The sequence below is a fragment of the Mus caroli genome, chromosome 4, assembly GCF_900094665.2.
Source record: "Mus caroli chromosome 4, CAROLI_EIJ_v1.1, whole genome shotgun sequence".
Classification (NCBI taxonomy): Eukaryota; Metazoa; Chordata; class Mammalia; order Rodentia; family Muridae; genus Mus; species Mus caroli.
The window spans coordinates 140,951,118-140,969,240 of record NC_034573.1 but is presented as its reverse complement, the minus strand read 5'-3'; the positions used below and the strand labels follow the sequence as shown (position 1 = coordinate 140,969,240).

Below are 18,123 nucleotides of genomic sequence, written 5' to 3'. Positions count from 1 at the left end.
GAACTCAGGATCTCCGGAAGAGCAGCCAGTGCTCTTGACTGCTGAGCCATCTCTGCAGCCTCCATATGTTGACAATTCTTATGTTAGACGTATGACATGAGTAAAGGTTTTAGCTGTTTGTATATTGACAAGTCTTAGGTCAGTTTACTGATCTCCCTTGCTTCACCTTTCAGGGCAGACCCCTGCGGGAACAGCAAGAAGTGGCCGCTGCCGTCATCCAGCGCTGTTACAGGAAGTACAAACAGGTAAACTTAGCTATGTGTCCCAGAAGGGAAGGGCACCTGTCCAAGCTGCCCTGGCCTCAGAGGAAGATGCTGCTCTTCGGTTTGGCTAAAAAGCCCCACCTCCAGCTTCTGATAACAAAGACCTAACTTGAATTGCTATAATTAAGAACCCTAGGGAAAGAGAACAGCACCCTGCCTCAAGCTTTAGCCAATAGGGGCAAGAATAACAGGCAGGCCTGTCTCATGGAGGCCTTGCTGCCTGCTTGTGGGGTAGCCAGGCTACCTGGGGAGCCCAGTATGCCAGTCTTCAGGAGCGGTGTAGTCTCAGAGCTACTCCAAGCAATTGTATTGCCATTCACAGAGGAAGAAAGTAGGCTTGGAAAATTAAGCAGATGTTAGAGTTTATAGATATCAAGGTAGTTATAAAATACTGAAACTTCCTTATTGACTTTAGACTCAATGTTAAACCTTGATCTTTTTACTGGGAACAGTGGCACAAGCCTCTAGTCCCAGCACTCAGAGACTAAGACAGAAGGGTGGCAAGTTCAAGGCCAACCTGGATCCACACGCTGCCGGTTCTGGAGAAGGTTTTAGAAAACCTTGGATTTATTTTCTAGGACCCTGCCTGAGTAGCCCTTACATTGTTATGGGAAGGCTAGTGTGTGCTACTTGTATAATAACTACAAAGAAATTTGAGGTCCTGTGCTCTCCTGACCCAGGATTTTGGTTTTTAACATGTGTTACTATTTTATTTTGTTCTGTTTTGTCTTCCAAACTTCTCCTTAAAACTCTATCAGGGGCAGGGAGGCAAGGGTTCCAGCTCTGGCCAGTTGAGTCCGAGATCCCAGACACTGATGGTTTATTATGTAAAACGCTGACACTGTGGTCCCTTTATCTCCGTGATTTTTGGTGAGCAGGTTTCATGTTAGCACTGGATTATGTCATACACAGAATCGAGGTTTCAAGTCTGTAATGACAGCAGTTATTTATTTAAAAAAAAAAAAAGGAGAAGCAGCAGCAGCAAAAGATCCTCCCTGCTGAGCGAATGTTGTCTTCTGCTAGGAAGATGGAAGGCATTGTCTTTGGAAGTAGTGAGAACTGTAGGGACGGTATTTTGGACGGTGGAAGATGTTAACACAGCCAGGCTGCCTTCTTGTTGCTTTTGGTTTGGGTTGGGAGTTGTACTGGTTTTGGGATTTTTGTCTGGTTTGTTCCCTCTGTTTGGTAAACTAACATTAATTTGTATTTTCTGTTTCTCCCCCAAGCTGACATGGATAGCCTTGAAGGTAATGATCCATCAAGTCCTCTCACAAACCATTTCACCAGAGTCACCAATGCCATACTCGTCACCAGCCACAAGGAGAGCTCATTAAGATGGCAGAGGCACCAAACACCCTTTGCTAAGCCAGCCACACACCAGAACTGTCCTTGGGGACCTGTGATTTTTCTAGTGGAGGAGGTTTGGGCGTTAATAACAGGTGGACTTTTCATGGCCAGGGCAGTCCATGAAAGCTGGTGACTTTGGACCTAGTGAATATTAAGCAAATACCTAATTTCTGTGAAAGGCTTCACTATGACCCCAGGGACCTGAATGTGCCCTGTGTTTAGGATACAATGACATGGTCCATAGCAGCTCTGTAAGCTGCAGTGTTCTTACCTTACAGGACTTTTGGATGGGTGGAAAGGAATATAAAGCAGGTCAAGGGAGTGCAGATTTGCTTTTTGGACATTCTAAGAAGTCAGTTTCCTTTCTTCGGGTTGTGGCACAGCGAGCGAGCGACGTGGTTAGGCATGGGGCTAGGGTTCTGAGTGGGTGGTCCCTTAACAATAGAAAGTTGCCTTAAGCAAGGAGCTTCATGTGACTTCTTCACTTGTCAGAAACTCTCACATGGCATGGTGGCGAGCATTGTGTTCTTAGGGCTGCAAGACTGCTTTAGGAGCCAGGCCTGGCTTCTGTCCCTTCCTCGGATCTGTGGCTGTGGAGTAGGTTGGTTGGGGTCCTCTGACATGGCTCCTAAGTAGCCCACAGCTCTAATAGCCCCCCAGGGTGTATTCCGAGGCCTGCTGTACGGGACTGACGAGTGTTGTTACTCTTTGGTAGGGTGAAATGGCTTAAAAGTGTCAGCATTTTGTGATAAGCCTTGTATCTGGGACCTTGTAACTCCATCAGAAATGTGTGCCATGGAGCAAATTAGTTAGAAAGAGGTGCTGACTGCTGGGTAGCTCTGTCTGAGTGGAATCAAGAGACAGACTTAAGAATTCAAATGTTTCTAAATTGGATAGTAAATTCTCATCTTAAAGCACAGCTTAAGTTTTTACCTTTTAAATGCCTTTGGAAAGCTTGAAGAGAGGTAGAATAACACCTTGCTGTGTGAGGATGGAGATACAGTGTTGCCCGCAGGCCATCCTGAAGGTAGTTCTTTGCATTTTGGAAAAGTACTGGAAGCTTGCTGTTGGCATCCTGAGGTTGGCTCCCAGCAGAGATTAGGGTAGGAAGGAAGGAGGGGCTCTTACCTCCTAAGCTTGGAGGACTTCCAACTCTTGTCATTACTGTCCTGTTCCTTCTGTGTCCCCCACAGTATGCACTTTACAAAAAGATGACCCAGGCGGCCATCCTTATCCAGAGCAAATTCCGAAGTTACTATGAGCAGAAGCGGTTCCAGCAGAGCCGGCGCGCCGCAGTGCTGATCCAGAACTTCTACCGGAGTTACAAGAAGTGTGGCCGGAGACGGCCGGCCCGCAGGACCGCTGTCATCGTGCAGCAGAAGCTCAGGTGGGTCAAGAGCCTGCAAGGTGTGGCAGAGGCTCTGCCTGGCACGGTACCTAGACCTGCCTCTGGGCAGGGCCAGAGGCGTGGCAGGCAGCACCTTCCTCTCCAGTGTGACTTTGTGTAACAGTACCTATTAGTTGTTGGTCTCTCTTAAAGGTCCTTTATCTGCCACATGGTGTTATTTTTATGTCATTGGCCAACTTCAATATAGATCAGAATTTGTCCGGACCAGAGTTTGTACTAGAGAGTCATTCTGCAGTGTTCTGAACTTTGATCGACTCCCTAATTACTTCAGGAGAGTACATAGGGCTCAGGGCTCAGTGATTCCAGTTTAGAACGTAGTAGACTAAAGATTAAAAACAGAAACTAGACCAAAGAGAGTATCAAGCTCAGAATTAACTCCTGGCCTGAAGAAGTCTGGCTAGCACTATAAGGCCTGTTTCCACAAACAACAACAACAGGAAAAAAACCTGGTTATAGTGGTACACACTTGTAATCCCAACACTCGAGGCTAATCTGGCCTACAAAGCAACCTCTTGTCTTATCCCAGACGAATGAATAAGTTGTAAGGGCATATGGAGGGACCATCTCATTTTTAGTCTTCATATTGTTTCCTTTAAAACGTGGGAGAGAGCCATAGTTCAGTTGCCAGGGTAACTGCCTGGTGTGTACAAAGCCCTGGGCTCCGTATCCTCTTACCATATAAAGTGGTCAAGGAAGCTCAAGCCTCGAGTGCCAGCACTGGGACGTGAAGGCAGGAGATCCGGAGTTCAGAAGTCTCAGCTGTACTGGGGATTTGATGCCAGCCTCAGATGCAGTAGACGCTGCTGTCTCAAATTCAAGAAAACAAAGCAAAAGCTTGGGAGAGTCCCCAGGCTGATCTCTGCACTGTGGGAGCAGTGTATGCTTTTCAGTTGGATTTGTGACACCGTATAACTGAAAGTCTCCTCCAGCTGTAGATCAGATTGGTTCAGGGTCTGCACTGTAAGCTTTCTGGAACCTTTCTTGTGACAGTCATGTTCTGACTTTTTCAGGAGCAGTTTGCTGACCAAAAAGCAGGACCAAGCTGCTCGGAAGATAATGAGGTTTCTGCGTCGCTGTCGCCACAGGTACACCAAGTCCTTATCTTACCATTGTGCTCATAAGGAATGATAGACCAGCCCCAACCTTTCTGACCACTTGATGCTTCTGTGCCATGCTGGTGACCTCTAGCAAGCATGGGGCAAGCATTCCAGGTTGTAACAGGATGGTGGCATCTTGGCACTGCCACTTGGGCAGCAGTGACTCGAGAGGGTGTGTGTCTGACCATGGAGACCACCCCCTCCCCCCCTCCCCCCCCCAGTGCATTTCTGTTTGGATTTGGGCATGAATGTGATTTACTCGTACTAGCTTTTGGTCCAAGTTTTTCTTTAACCTACCATTTATATGCCAGTTTGCCTTATGGTCTTCACGGTATGTCCTTAATCTGCTAATAGGCATCCACAGAGAAAATTAAGGAAGACAGACCTTTAGGTTCTCACATGTGAAACTTCCACTAAGCGGCGGGTGCCCTCTGCTGGATATATTGAATATAGCATTTCCACTCAGTTTAGTGCAGAGAGCCAATCTGACTTGGTCCAAGGTGGGAGGGCAGGGAGCACAGAGGAAAAGACAGCCTGTTGGTCCCCAAGGATGTAACATGTTTTCATGGAGCCTTGCTAGAGGAGCATCTACTCAAATGTGAGCTTTCTTGCTGAAGACTTAAGATGTCTGGGGCTGAAGGGAGAGGTTTGCTTCCTCTCTATAGATGAAGCCTGGAGTCCATGGCGGTGGCCGTTGGAGCTGCACAGAGGGGGAGTGTGTGTTCCCAGAGCATCAGGAGCTGTGCAGTTGAGAGCTGGCTGCTCTTTCTCCTGTTTAACCATCCCCTCATTCCTCAGAGACCTCACGCCAGGTTCTCTCTCTCTTTACATTGCTAATATTTCAAAATACCTTGCCTTTAAGACTTACTTACTATTATTTAACACAGACTCTCATCTGTATGACCATAGAAAGAAACATTCGTAGTAGCCACTCCATCAACAGTAATAGAAAACCTTAAAGAGCTCATTAGGGTACTGGGTGTTCTCTAGATGGAATCCAAGGTGGGAGGTCCATGCCCTGGCTGCTCTTCCATGCCTTGGATCAAGGTCTTCCTCCACCTCCACCACCACGTTCCCCTGGCTCTCCTGCCCTAAGAGCTAGCATATGAAATACAAGTATGAATAAGCTGACTGAAGAAGTCCTGGCGGGAAACGGATAGTAAACTACAGGGTACGATCTCACGTAATGAGAATGATTCTGCAAGTCCCCCCTCAAATCGATCAGTCTCCTGTCTCTGTTGTTAAGCCAATCCCTTTCAGTTGACAGTCAAGCAGTTATGACTTGGTAGAATAGCCGAGCTTCTTTGGTTGGTAAAATACCTTGGACTCCCCCAGGTCACTTTCCTTACCTCTTCATAAGTCCAGTTCCTCATCTTCTTTGTTTTGCCTACAGAATGAGAGCCCCCAAAACACTGTCCAGCACAGAGACTAGTAGACTTAGCTCCCATGGTGCAGAGCGGCCACTCCACTTGGTGAGACTGGTTCATCTGGTCTAGACCCTAATGTTGCTTTTTGAGGCCGTTTTCAATAAACCAGAACATCCGTGGGTTAAACTGAGCTGTGCTGTGCTCACTTCATGTTGTTTCTCGAGTCCAAACGTATATGAGAAATGCAGGGTAAGCAGAGCTACCCGAGTCCTTCACTGACTCTGCAGTGTGTGTTCTTTTGAGGGTGTGTTCTGTGTTCACAGTGGATGAGTCAAAGAGTAAGATACTTGACGTATAATTGCATGAAAGACTGCTTGCTGAAGTAGGCTGGACGGAGGAATCCCTCACTTAACTTTAACTGAGGAATTGGCCGAAGATCTCAGCTGTCCTGAGTTCATATTTTAACCAGCTCATCCCCGGGGAAGCTGGCAAGGTCTCCTGGGAAGGAGAGCATCAGGCCTGGGGCTCTTTTCTGCTCACCATTTGCAGCTAAAGAAAGACTATTGCTCTTTCCCGGTCCGGATGATAAAAACCACACAAGCAGACAGCAGAGCCTTTGTGTGCTGGATGTAGTGCTCGCTGCTCACTTCCCGTCTCCAGCACATTTCTCTAAAGAGCCTGATGGAGTCCAGTCTCTCTCTCTCCTGGGGGTTATTTTAAACTTGTGTGTTCCCTCAGATGTGCACACCCCGTTCTGGTTTACTTAGTGTTACTTTCATAAGTGGAACTGTCATGTTTATTGTCTCTTAGAAGCATTACAATCTGTGTTAAGTAGAAAACTTCATGACACCCTCTCAACAAGGTAGGTAGACAGTGGCCTGAGAAGTCAGCAGGACCCATTTCTAAGTCATGTGATCACAACAGTTTTTTAAAAGTTGATGGGTCTTCTTCCTGTTTGTCCCAATTCCTGCCACCACCCTTCTTGGCCTTCCCAAGAGAAACCACCTGCTAGTGTCTTTGGGTGACATAAAGCTATTGATAAGATTTCTGCCGTGACCCTCACATGCTAATAAAGCTGTTGATAAGATTTCTGCTGTGACCCTCACATGCTAATAGCTCTCTGGTGTTGTTTTACTATCTAAAGCCCCCTGGTGGACCATAGGCTGTACAAAAGGGTGAGTTTAGCTGCCTGCTAGCCAGTTTCTCCTTATCTTCCATTTTCAATATTTTGCTTTTTGCTTGCTTGCATGGGGCTGCAGCGTAGGTATGCTAGTAAGTTTCACATCCATTCTGAATGAAAAATAAGACAAAATAAAAAACTAACCCTGAGTACTAACCCTGCTGTCTATGCAACAGGAGAACAGCCACTTAGTCGCTGTGCACATGCATGAGGAAGTGAGGGAGGACCTTCTGAGACCACCAACAGCATGCTCAGGCCAGGCAGAGCGCCCTCCACACAGGCCTTCCTGCTGACGGGAGGCAGCCTTACAGGAAAACATTCAGCAAGTGGTTTTATAACTACAGGATTTCGCCACATCAGATTTCCTCAAAATTGCTCAAAATTTTTTTTAGGCAAAAAGGCTCATTAGAAAGTGCTAGGATGGAAAGAAAATCATTTATTTACAGATACTACTTCCTGTCATTCCTGCCCCAGAGCATCAGTTTCTAAAGCTCTCTTCCCTTGTGGTGTGAGGGAAGTTAGGATAGAAAGCTGCCCTGCAGAACCTGCCTAGGACATTTAATACACAGCAGAAGGTGTGTCAGATGTGCAGCGCCCAACTGTAATTCTTCCTAAAAAAAAAAACGTGCGAGGTACCTTGAGCCTAGCTGGAGACTCCACGTTACGGTTGGGAGTAGCTGTTCAAGTCACATTTATAAGTGGCAGACATTGTCTTGACTAGGTAGTCAGTGGACACTGCCGGTGTTCCCATGTCTGAGCATAGGATTCCAGTCTGTAGGTGCACACTGTGCACAGGAGCGTGTGGGAATGTAGCTGAGACACATCGAAGTGACAGTGAAAGAAGGTGGCAGAAAACTCTTCAAAAGTGAGAGCAAGAACTCAGCAACACTGGGCTAGATTTTGGGTTAACTTTGTTAGCTTTCTGAGAGGAAGTTCATTCAGTATAGCCCGTCAGTCGCCAAAGTGATGATACAGCAATGAGTTTTTGCAAATTTTTCCAGAGTAATGACTTACGTGTAGAACAGCTGTGACTACTTTAAATACAGGAATAAGACAAACTAACCATGAACAGGTGCTGAAGGGAAAACTTGGAACCAAAACCAGAAACACAGCAATGCTGACAACTTAGCAGTTCCCATTCTTCTTAGTGTTAGACAGTTGTTCACCATTGAGAGAGTCAGGCCCCTGTGGGAGAGCCTCTTAGACACATCTGCTTGAAATAGGGCAAAGAGTGAGAGGCGGTTCCACCTCTCAGTAGAAACAACAATGAGCCCTCCAGAGGCCAGGTGCATGCCCTAGCATTCGGTTTACCTCAGTGGTAGTATCTTGCATGCTAAATGCAGTTTGTAGAGCCTGCTGAAGGGAACTGACATTGGAGATGGTTGCTTAAGCACTTTTGAAGCTTGTTAGTTTCTGGTATGTCAATAACGATCATTGTCAAGAGCTCATTTTCTAAAGGCTATTTCAGTGCAAACCAGAGTCCCTACTTGAACTTCTAGTGCCTGCTGCATTCTGCCATGAACTCTGGAGACTCCCACTCATGCATGGGAAGCTGGAATCTCATACCATCCCTCATGCCTCACGCAGTCAGCAGGGAGCTTGAGAGAGAGGAGTCAAGAGGGTTTCAGGTTCCTCTGGGACGGGACCATTTATCCAGCTCCTTACTGAGGAATGGCTTGTCTATGGCTCGGTACAGTTGCCAATAAGATCTCCTCTCCCTCTCTCTTCCTCAGGGACTTGCAGTGGCACCCCCCCATTGATAGTCCCCCAAGTTGAACTTCTCCTTGGGAGCCAAGCAGTCTCTCGGGTGTATAGTCCTGAGATGGCGTGTCAAAGAAAATAACATGCTTATTTTGTTAATTTATAAAGTACAGCAAACCAGTTAGAGGTATATATGCTGAAAAATAATTAAATATGTACAGTTACATTTTGTGGTGCAGTGTGGAACATGCTGTCGGCCAAACTCCCAGGTCCACAGCAGAAGGACCTCCACAAAGGTAGGCGCCACCATCAGCAGATTTAGGATTCCATAGCTCATCCTGGGTGCAGAGTATCCCAGCTGCAGGGTGACCCAAAATTACCAACTGTGTCTTTTCATTTCAGCCTCTTTGGAAGGCTGGGAAAGGACCAGTACATCTCATTTGTATACAGAGTGCAGCACATTTGTTTCCTGCCTTTCACCCAGGCTTAACTACTGATTTAGCCAATAACTGAAAATGGAATTACAAACTTCTGCTAAGTGTGTGGTTTGAAGCTTTGGTTCCCTCCCTCCCTCCCTCCCTCCCTCCCCCCCTTCCTTCCCAGACACAGTTTTACTTTGAGGGGAGAATGTTTGTTTATTCTGCATTATTTAAATGAATTATTTTTTACTTTCATGCACATGATTGGTGTATTATTTTGAAGGTTTGAGGATTTCCCAACGCTGTACAAGGGAAGTACTGCCTTCCACGTGGACCACTAGTGTGCCCCATGTGGTGTTTCCCAGTTCTGCAGCAGAACCACTGAGATACATGTTAAGGAACTAGCAAGTCACTAAATCACACAACTTGGCCTCAGTATTAAGACATAATTGGCTGAAAATGCACGCAGACACAAAGCTGTGTCCCTTTCCAGATACAAAGTGGTTTTGTCCTCTGTCTTAAGGACAGTCCTTTTGTGCCCCTCATAAATGAGGGAGGCCATTCTCCATATATCCTAGACAGGTGTCTGCCTTTTCTGTACAAGGTAACAAGGGGGGCTTCAGAAAACACAGCAGAGTGTCCTTAGGGTTAGCACGCCTTGGTATTTACATAACCTATTTTTGGAAATTACTGACTTCCTGCTCCTGTTTAACAAAGGTGGGTGGGGCTCTTCTACCGAAATGAGCCTTTGTTGGAGGGAGAAGAGGAATGCAATCTCAGGCATTCAAACCACAGGTGTTTGAGAACTGGGTTTTCCAATCCTTCACTTTGTGAGAAGTGACCAAGCATTTTGGTGAGTGGTTACCTCAGCCAAGCAGCCGTGCCTTCCAGAGTAGCCCTGTGAACTGCTTGGAGCAGATTGTCACCAGGTTCTGGGGGTTACAAATTGACATTGGTTTTGCTGTGCACTTTTATCCAAGGGATCATTTTCTGACCCCACCCAAAAGAGTAGTGTTGCAGAAAGCTGAGCCGTCATCAAGGGCCAGCAGATGTGTTAGCCACAGCTTCAGTTAAATGTGGCATGAGGTTTAGCTTCCAGGTGGCCCCGTATTACCAAGAAGGTAGAAATGAATGTGGAACATGTCATGGAGGGTCATGAATCTCTAAGTAATTGTGTCTCACTTGCCTCTTTTAGGAAATGAATATTTTTGGAACACAGTGGTGTGTGTTAAATTGCAGACAACATGCTCTCTGTCATTCTTACTGGGCCTCTCTGTCTTTTTTATTTTGCAACCCAAATGAAATTTCTGGAATATGGCAAGATCTCTCTTTTCCTAAATTTCCCACAAGCTGTTGCAGCCCTGAGAGCAACAGGTAACTAACCAGAAAGCACCAGGCTGCCCTGTGGTTTTTTTTTTTTTTTTTTTTTTGATGGCCAGCACTGCGAGGCTCTGCCTGCTAAAAGCCACTGACTCATGAAGCATCTCTCTGGCTGAGCGTCACCCAGTAGATGTAATGAAGCGGCTTTGCCTGACGCTTTTCCCATGAAGCCATTGTTCGCTAGAGTCTCTGCAGCAGGCCTCTCATTTATTCATGTATTCTCATTGGACATCTGATGGAGTCAACCCTGTGAGCTTCTGCTGGCTTTCAGGGCTGCTGCTTATACATCACTCCAGTCCATTTGATGCAGCTTTCTTTTTGTTTTTGGTTGAGACTGCCTCAGTATCTCAGAGTATGAGTTATTTGCAGCCTGAATGCTCGGAAAAATCTTGGGATCATCTGATTTGAATGGTCACAATTCAAAGGCTTGCTGCCCTGATTCCTGTACCTCCAAGCTAGTCAAGTACCTTCCAAATTACTGACAAAAGAGTCAGAAATACAGTTCTCAGGCTGCTGGGATGTCTTGGTGGTTAAGAACGCTTGCTGTTCTTACAGAAGATTGAAGTTTGGTCCTCAGCATCCTCACGTAGCTCCGACTCGAGAAAGCACACCTAGACTCTTGTGCGTGTGCCCCCAGAAAGACACATACACATAATTAAAATTAGAAAGAAATGTGTTCCTTATAGCTCCCCTTAGAGGACGCAATACCTGGTGCATATAAAAACTATAGCTCTGTCTTGTGTTTGTCTATCCTATGTCATGCAAGTTTGTTCTGTGTAGTGGGATTCAGAAACAAGTGCAATCCGTTAATTGATTGATAGATTTTTAACGTAGGTAGGTAACCTGGGCATTTTAAGTTCACTTCTTTCTCAGTCCTATGTGGGCCTCACCTTTGTAGTTGTTTAAGAAACCCCAGACTTTGGCAATGCTTAGCCGCTCTGAGACATCACAAGGCAGGCTGAGAACACAGGCACTGCATTTCCAGATAGGAATCGAATTTCCAAACCTGAGGTCTGTGTGTACCAGGCTCATGTACTAAACATGTGCGTGACACAAGAGATGCCAAGCAAAATCGTCCAGGCAGTTGATTTGGGTTTGAGTGAAACAGAATTTTTTTTTCCCACTAACTTTTTAAATTTCTTCATGTAAACACAGATACATAGAACAATATCTTAGGAACCTTTTAGAGACAGAGAGATGGCTCTGTGGGTGTAAGTGCTGGCTGCATTAACAGTTTGATCCTCGGAATTTATGATAGAGGAAGAAAATGGACTCCTGGAAGTTTGATCCTCGGAATTTATGATAGAGGAAGAAAATGGACTCCTGGAAGCTGCCCTCCAGCCTTCTCTGTGGGTTGGAGTCAGCAGGGTGTGTCTGCCTTACATTGCAGGCTGTCTTCTTGGATAACAGACACATTCTTTTTGTGTGTCTCAGGGTTCCAGGATTGCCTTAGACCAGGTGCACTTTTGTATTGAGGGTGTTTCCCCCATAACATTGTAATTAAATTCAATATAGTACTTCACAAATGGTGGTGTCTTAGAATAGAGAAAACAGAATCATTATTACTTTCATTCAAACTATGGTCCAGATTTATTTGTCCTATTAAAGTCTTTTGGACAAAACAATATAGTAGGAATTTAAAAACAAAACTGTTAGAGGCTGTGGAGTGGGACAGAATGGTTTTGAAGTCAGACATGAGTTCAAGTTGCTGCTCTGATATTTATCGGCTGCACAAGCTAAGGAAGGTCGCTTAATCCTTATGAATCTTACAGTCTGAATTTACCGATTAGAGACTGAGGCTGTGTCTCAGTTTCAGGCGCTCAGTACCCTTTAATGATACTGGAATATGATTAGTCTTTTTTCACCCAACGCCCTTTTCTCTAGTTCATCCTTTAACAGACTTCCATTTAAAGAAAAGTCCTATGGCATTTCGCTCCTCCGATGTCATGCATAATTCCAGTATAGTGCGATGACATCAATGTGCCTGAAAACTGGATTGCTCTCATTTTTCCTATGTAGACTTCTTGCGTATGTGTGGGCATGCCTTTCTCTTTAACTAAGTGGTCTGTGATGACATCATTAATTTATAATTAATTCAGCATTCATTATGTGGCAACCTAAACCTTTGTGAAAACTTAGTTGACATTTTAACTTCTGAAAGAATTTAAGTGGTAGAGGCAGGGGGGTTGTCTTCAAAAGCCCATCCTCGTGACCGGTTTAGCTAGATGTATAGAGTTAACTTACACCTATCCTGACCAGCTGGTTATAGATTCTTTGGTATGAAGTTGCCTAAAACATTCCAGTCTCTTTTTTACTTCGCATCCGTGATGAACTTAATACGTGTAAAGCATTTCTGATGGTTCTAGAAAGATGAAGGTCTGTCTCTGTGGTGATGCCACCAGATTCTGGGTTCAAAAATCTTGAAACTCTAGAGGTCTCAGCAGCGGTGCTGTGAGTGAGTTCTGTGCTAATGCACAAACAAAACATGGTATTTGACATAGCATGCATCTCTTGCAGGTCTTTGGCAGATGGGTCTGTGTGAGCTCAGACACTGCATGTCTGGAAGTGAGGTTGGCATCCATGCATGCCTTGCATTGTTCCAGCCAAAAGGGATGTTAGTCTAGATGCTGCATGTTTAAAAATTGAACAGAGACCTATAGCATGTTTCAATTTTTAAGAAACCATTTATCAAGTATGCATGTCCAAAATTAGGGGCCTATAATCCTATACTATTCTATACTACAACATGGTGCCACACACTAGGACCTAATTTGCTATGGTATCCTTAATTATTAAGTGTATATTAAGCCGGGCAGTGGTAGAGCACACCGTTTTGATCTCAACACTCAGGCAGATCTCTGAGTTGGGGCCAGCCTGGTCTACAGAGTGAGTTCCAGGACAGCCAGTGCTATACAGAAAAACCCTATTTCCAATAAACTACATCATCAACAACAACAGGCATATTAAATATAGCTTTAAGAAAGCATAGTTTAAGAGATACACTGCCACTTGTAAATAAGCTGGGCTAAGCTGGGCTTGATGTATGCAGTTTTCATGTATGACATCAATTTAACATAAATGATGAAGGCTTTCTTCCAAAGGATATATCTTCTTTCTCTGAAGAGATCACAGCAGCTTTCACACTCCTAAGAAATGATTTTGTTTGAAGGTTGTAAATCTAAAAGTTCTTAAATTGCTCAGAATATATGTTTCTTTACATTCATTGCCCACCACTGTGATCCACCAATAGTTTGTTTGGTTCTCCCCCCACCCCACTCCCCATGCCTCCCCGAATGTTCCTATTTGACTGAGTTTTGTTGACTATATTTAGAAAATACTAACATTCATCTTGAATAACTTTTACTGGACCAGCAGATCTTAAAACACTCGGAGAGACCTTAGACAGAGGCCACATTTGACTGATGTCCGAATAAGCCCACTCCCTATCAAATGTTTCCCTGTTCTGTCCCTGGGGCAGTGAAGGAACACCCTTAGAAATTCCTGCTTCTGTCTGGCTAAACTTTCCTCTCATGCCAGCTTCTGGGAAGAGGTTACTCTGAGGCATTTGGAGACTGGCTGACTCAAGGAGCAGGAGCACACTGCCCTGCATTGGACTATCCAGCCATGAATACACTTGCTATCGTCCATGCAGAGGGATAGTCCTCATATCCTACAATACTTCCCTTGCACCTCATTTCATCAGGCACCACTTTTTTTTTTTTAAGGCAGAGTCTTACATTTAAAAAATAGAAATTGGAGCAGCAATTTCTAAAGCTTGCCACAATGTGAGCTCTCCATGGCGGTCTCACCTACATGTGTAGTATTTCTGATAAGCAAAACAAAGTTTGGTATTTATCCCAATGCTGCCCATTTGGGAGCTCTGAAAAGGAACATGAACTTCAAAGTTACAGTTTGAAGTGGGAGGGAATCAAGAACTATGAGGATCCAAGACATAGTAACATAGTAGAGTAGGGGAAGGAACGGAAGGGACTTAGCGCTGGTTGTAGGGTCAGGTTTAAGGCAGCCTGGAGTCTGTGAGTGAAATAATGATTCAGTCCCTGGGTCTACTCAGAGCTAAAAAATTGTGTGCTAATTCCCTAGTTTACATCACATGGAATTGCGAGGCATCTATAGCAGTCCACCAGACAGAGGAAGAAGTTCCTCAAGGAATTAAATGTTCCCAAGCTATAAGTACCACCCTTGAGTCAGAACAACAGAGCAAATAGCTTTGCTTTCTTCTTGGAGCACCCCTGGTGAAAAGTTCCATGTTTTTACACAGGGTCACATCTTCGTCTTTGGATATTCTCCCAACAATTTCACAAGTTTTCCTGTTGTCAGTCTTCAGAAGGGGCTTGTCTGGGCATCTCATTTCGGGGGCCATAGCCCCTCTCCTTTTATCTGGTCACAGTTCCACTCTGTAGTTATCACCTGGTGTTGTGTTTTGTTTCTCTTCCAGAGTGAAAGAATTGAAAAAGGCCAAGGAACTTGAAGACATACAGCAGCATCCCTTAGCAATGTGACATTGCTTCTCAGACTCTTTCCATTTCTGTTTTTAGCAGAGACATGCAACAACAACACACACGCTCGTGCACACATACACACACACACACACACACACATACACACACACAATCCCTCTGCAGTTCTGGGGAGTCAGCTGCAGGATTTTAACGAGAATGTTTGGTCATTACATTTGCACTCTCATGGACAACTTTTAATTTGATCAGCAAGACATCTTGGGACTCAAATCTTCTGTTGGATCACAGGAAAAACAAGACACCAGGAGGAACTGGAAGGGCTTCATCTTAGGAGGAAGCCGCTTTCCTTGTCATTAGGGCTGTATTCAAACATCGTGTGGAACTGTACAAATATTTATACCAAAAATATAGATAAGAACAGGCGGGGCGACGTCAGCCACACGAGGAGCGCTGCGCCTGCACCTGCGGTGACTTCCAAGAAGCTGAATCCTTGGTTCTCAGTGGAGGGCTTAGATCCCCCGAGTTGTGCGAGTCCGCCTGTCCTCATCTCCTTCACTGTTCTCTTTTGAGTTTCCGGTTCGTTTTTTTTTTTTTTTCTTCTTTTTCTTTCTGTCCGTCAGTTCGTCCGTCCGTTCGTTTGAATCTCTACAGCACACTTAATGCAACTTTTAAAATCTGCAGGTTTTTAATGTCTTGTGAAAATTTGCAGAGGGGTGGGTGTGTGGTAAACGGGTAATGCACGGGAAATAATGAGAAACAGCTTACGGGATTTAAATTCATTTTCTTGCCCCCGCCCCCCACCTCCCAGGAACCTGCAAGGATAGTGGCCATCCCGTCCCTTCTCATGGTCAGCACTTTAGTTTGTCTGCCCCACTATCTTGCAGTGAGGATTACTTAAGACTTGGTAACGCATGTAGCCTTTTTTAGTAACCTTGGAAACCGTAGTAATTCCAAGGGATCATAAACCTTGCCTGGACATTTGCCACCTAAACGACCAGTGTGGTGCTGCATTCTGGCCAGTAAATTCCATGTTTTGGCTCTATCTCATCCAAACAGAGTGGTTTCTGTGTACATACAAAAGGTAGAAATGAAGAAAAAAAGCGAGAAAATATTTGAAAGGGGTTATATTAATTGCTAAATATTTTATTCACAGAGGTCAATAACATGGCAAGATGAAATTATTTGTATAGTTTTGTCTGAGCGAGAACAATGTGGATGTATTGTTTGTATATATTGTATATATTAAAACAAAGATGTGCATGAAATCAAGAAAAAGAACAAAAGCAAAGCATTAGTGGCTATGGTCTGTAAAATGAAACAAAAAAAAAACTTTATTTCACTATAAGAGTACTTTATTTTAAATGTTCTGTAGGAGAACATTTTGCTAAAGCATGACCTGCAAAAAATAAAAAGGAGCTACTGTATTTAGACTTAGGACAAGAGGCAGAGTAGCATTACTTTAAAAAAAAAAAAAAGGATATGTTTACATTTAATTTTGGCTATCAGGAGTTTATTTTATTTTAAAAAAATTTTTTTGCCAAAGGTGCCAAGTAATGTGAATGCTAATATTGCTTAAAAAAATTAAGTTACTTTTGCAAAATAGATAATCATAAGATGAATCCTTAGAGACCTTAACACCATCCACTCACACCAACAAAGAACATTAGGATGATCAATGTTTAGGAAAAAAAAAATTAGGACAAAATGAGAAAAATATCACATTTTCATATCTCCTGCTGGAAATTAAAAAACAAACAAACAACAACAACAACAAAAACCACGAATAAAAATTGCTCACTCGACAAAATAAAAGGGAAACCCGGTGGAGATTGGTGTTGACGGAAGGGTGCCACGGTACAGTACTTTCCAGGTAATGAGGAGCCAAAGAAATCTGATGCTTTCAAAGCTAACCTATGAGAGAACCAATTTTGCATTTGCTAATGCCAGTTTAAAACTCCCAGGTTAAGTGTGAGAATTGGTTGGTATGAGATTTTCTTTTTTTAAAAAAAACAAAACAAAAAACAAACAAACCAACATGGTTCTGGCTGCCAACCGTGAGTTAAAACTCGAGGCTTGTTGTGAAGCCTAAAAATATTCACAAATGAGCTTTAAGCTGGTGTCTTCAGAAGGAAGGTAGAAACAAAAGGATTGTGGTTAAAAATAATAATAATAAAAACTGGGGTCAGTGCTCTCGGTGCCTTTTCTATAATTGTACTTGTTTTTTAATTACTTCCTTTCACTGCCAACCTCAAATTACTGTACAGTACATGTCTTTCTGCTTGTGATCAGCTTGGAACAGCGACAGCCCCACAGCTAGGAGCCACCTGTACATTTGTAAGCTGACCCAACCCAATTTTGTTTTTACATGTGTGGGTTATGTTGCAGCTGTTGCAATCCTCGACCCCCCTACCCCCGCCCCCCACCATACCTATTATTTTACACAATTTGACCTGTCTGAGGACACTGAGTAATTTACATAAACAATTGTATTCATAACAGGGAATAGAATGTAAAGCCAGCTCTTTTCAGAATATCCTATCTCAATCGTGGATCTGGATACCTTTACTCCATTGCTTATGGTTCAGATGACCAATCGTTTGACCAAGGCAATGACCTCAGTGGATTTGCTTCAACCCTCACATTTATTTATTTTTTAGTGTTTCACATGCCACATTAGCTGAATACATTAGAAAACTCTGGAAGATAGAGACTTACATAGAATTAGGAAGTTCTAATGGAGGGGATAGAAGTAGGGTCAAAACCTACCAGTACAACTGTGAATTCTAGGTGAGGTCGAAGCATACTTCCACTGACACAAAGCATTTCTGACCACCTTTTTTGATTGTAACTCTTAATTTTGAATATAAGGTGATAGGTAGGCGCAGCTTTCTTGGATAATCTGAATTCCCAAGTGCCAGGAGTAGGATTTCATGATAAAATTAATAGCTAATCTTATTCTGTCTCCTGAAGATTTAATTGCTATCCTTGTTACCCATTCAAAATCAGCTGTACTGTGTGAATGAAATAAAGACATTAAGACGAACCCCTTTCTGGCTGCACGGTCGCTTATGGCAGTTCCACACAGTAGTTGGCGCCCAACGGGGGGTCCCTGAGACTTGCATGTAAAACTAGTCTAGATGTCTCCTTTTTTGTAAGTTTTATTTTTGTAATTGTGCATGTAAAGCATCATTGAGTCAATGGATCTGTTGAAGAACTCAGCTGCTGGAAACCATGCAAAATGTTTTGAATTGCCCTTAAAAATATGGAAAATGTTTTCTGAATGCTTTATATTCTTTCTGCTGTAAATTAAAAATGAAGAAAATTTCCCCATATTATCTGTGTTTTGCTTTAACCTGACCTGAAATCCAAGGTGTTGACAGTGAGGTCATAGTTAGAACTGGAAGTATTATTTTACTTTCCACATGCAGTGTTCTCCCACCCAGCCTTTCACTTAGAGCCACTTTCCCAAAGCACTTCCTTTCT

The 18,123-nt window shown here is 43.8% G+C and overlaps 1 protein-coding gene across 13 annotated transcripts in view; it reads left to right on the top strand.

The window, feature by feature from the left end:
• LOC110292296 (calmodulin-binding transcription activator 1) overlaps positions 1–17,971 on the top strand; it is a 232,798-nt gene extending 214,827 nt beyond the window's left edge. For 6 of the 13 annotated variants that reach the window (XM_029476776.1, XM_029476777.1, XM_029476782.1 and 3 more), the window contains 5 exons: positions 174–245; positions 1,490–1,510; positions 2,804–2,997; positions 4,029–4,103; positions 14,619–17,964. In XM_029476776.1, the coding sequence (XP_029332636.1) occupies positions 174–245; positions 1,490–1,510; positions 2,804–2,997; positions 4,029–4,103; positions 14,619–14,682 (426 nt within the window). In that variant the 3' untranslated portion in view covers positions 14,683–17,964. Of the gene's footprint in view, positions 1–173; positions 246–1,489; positions 1,511–2,803; positions 2,998–4,028; positions 4,104–6,626; positions 6,658–14,618 lie in introns of all 13 variants that reach the window. The other 7 variants (XM_029476779.1, XM_029476774.1, XM_021159545.2 and 4 more) reach the window with 4 other exon arrangements.
• The last annotated feature ends 152 nt before the right edge of the window (positions 17,972–18,123 follow it).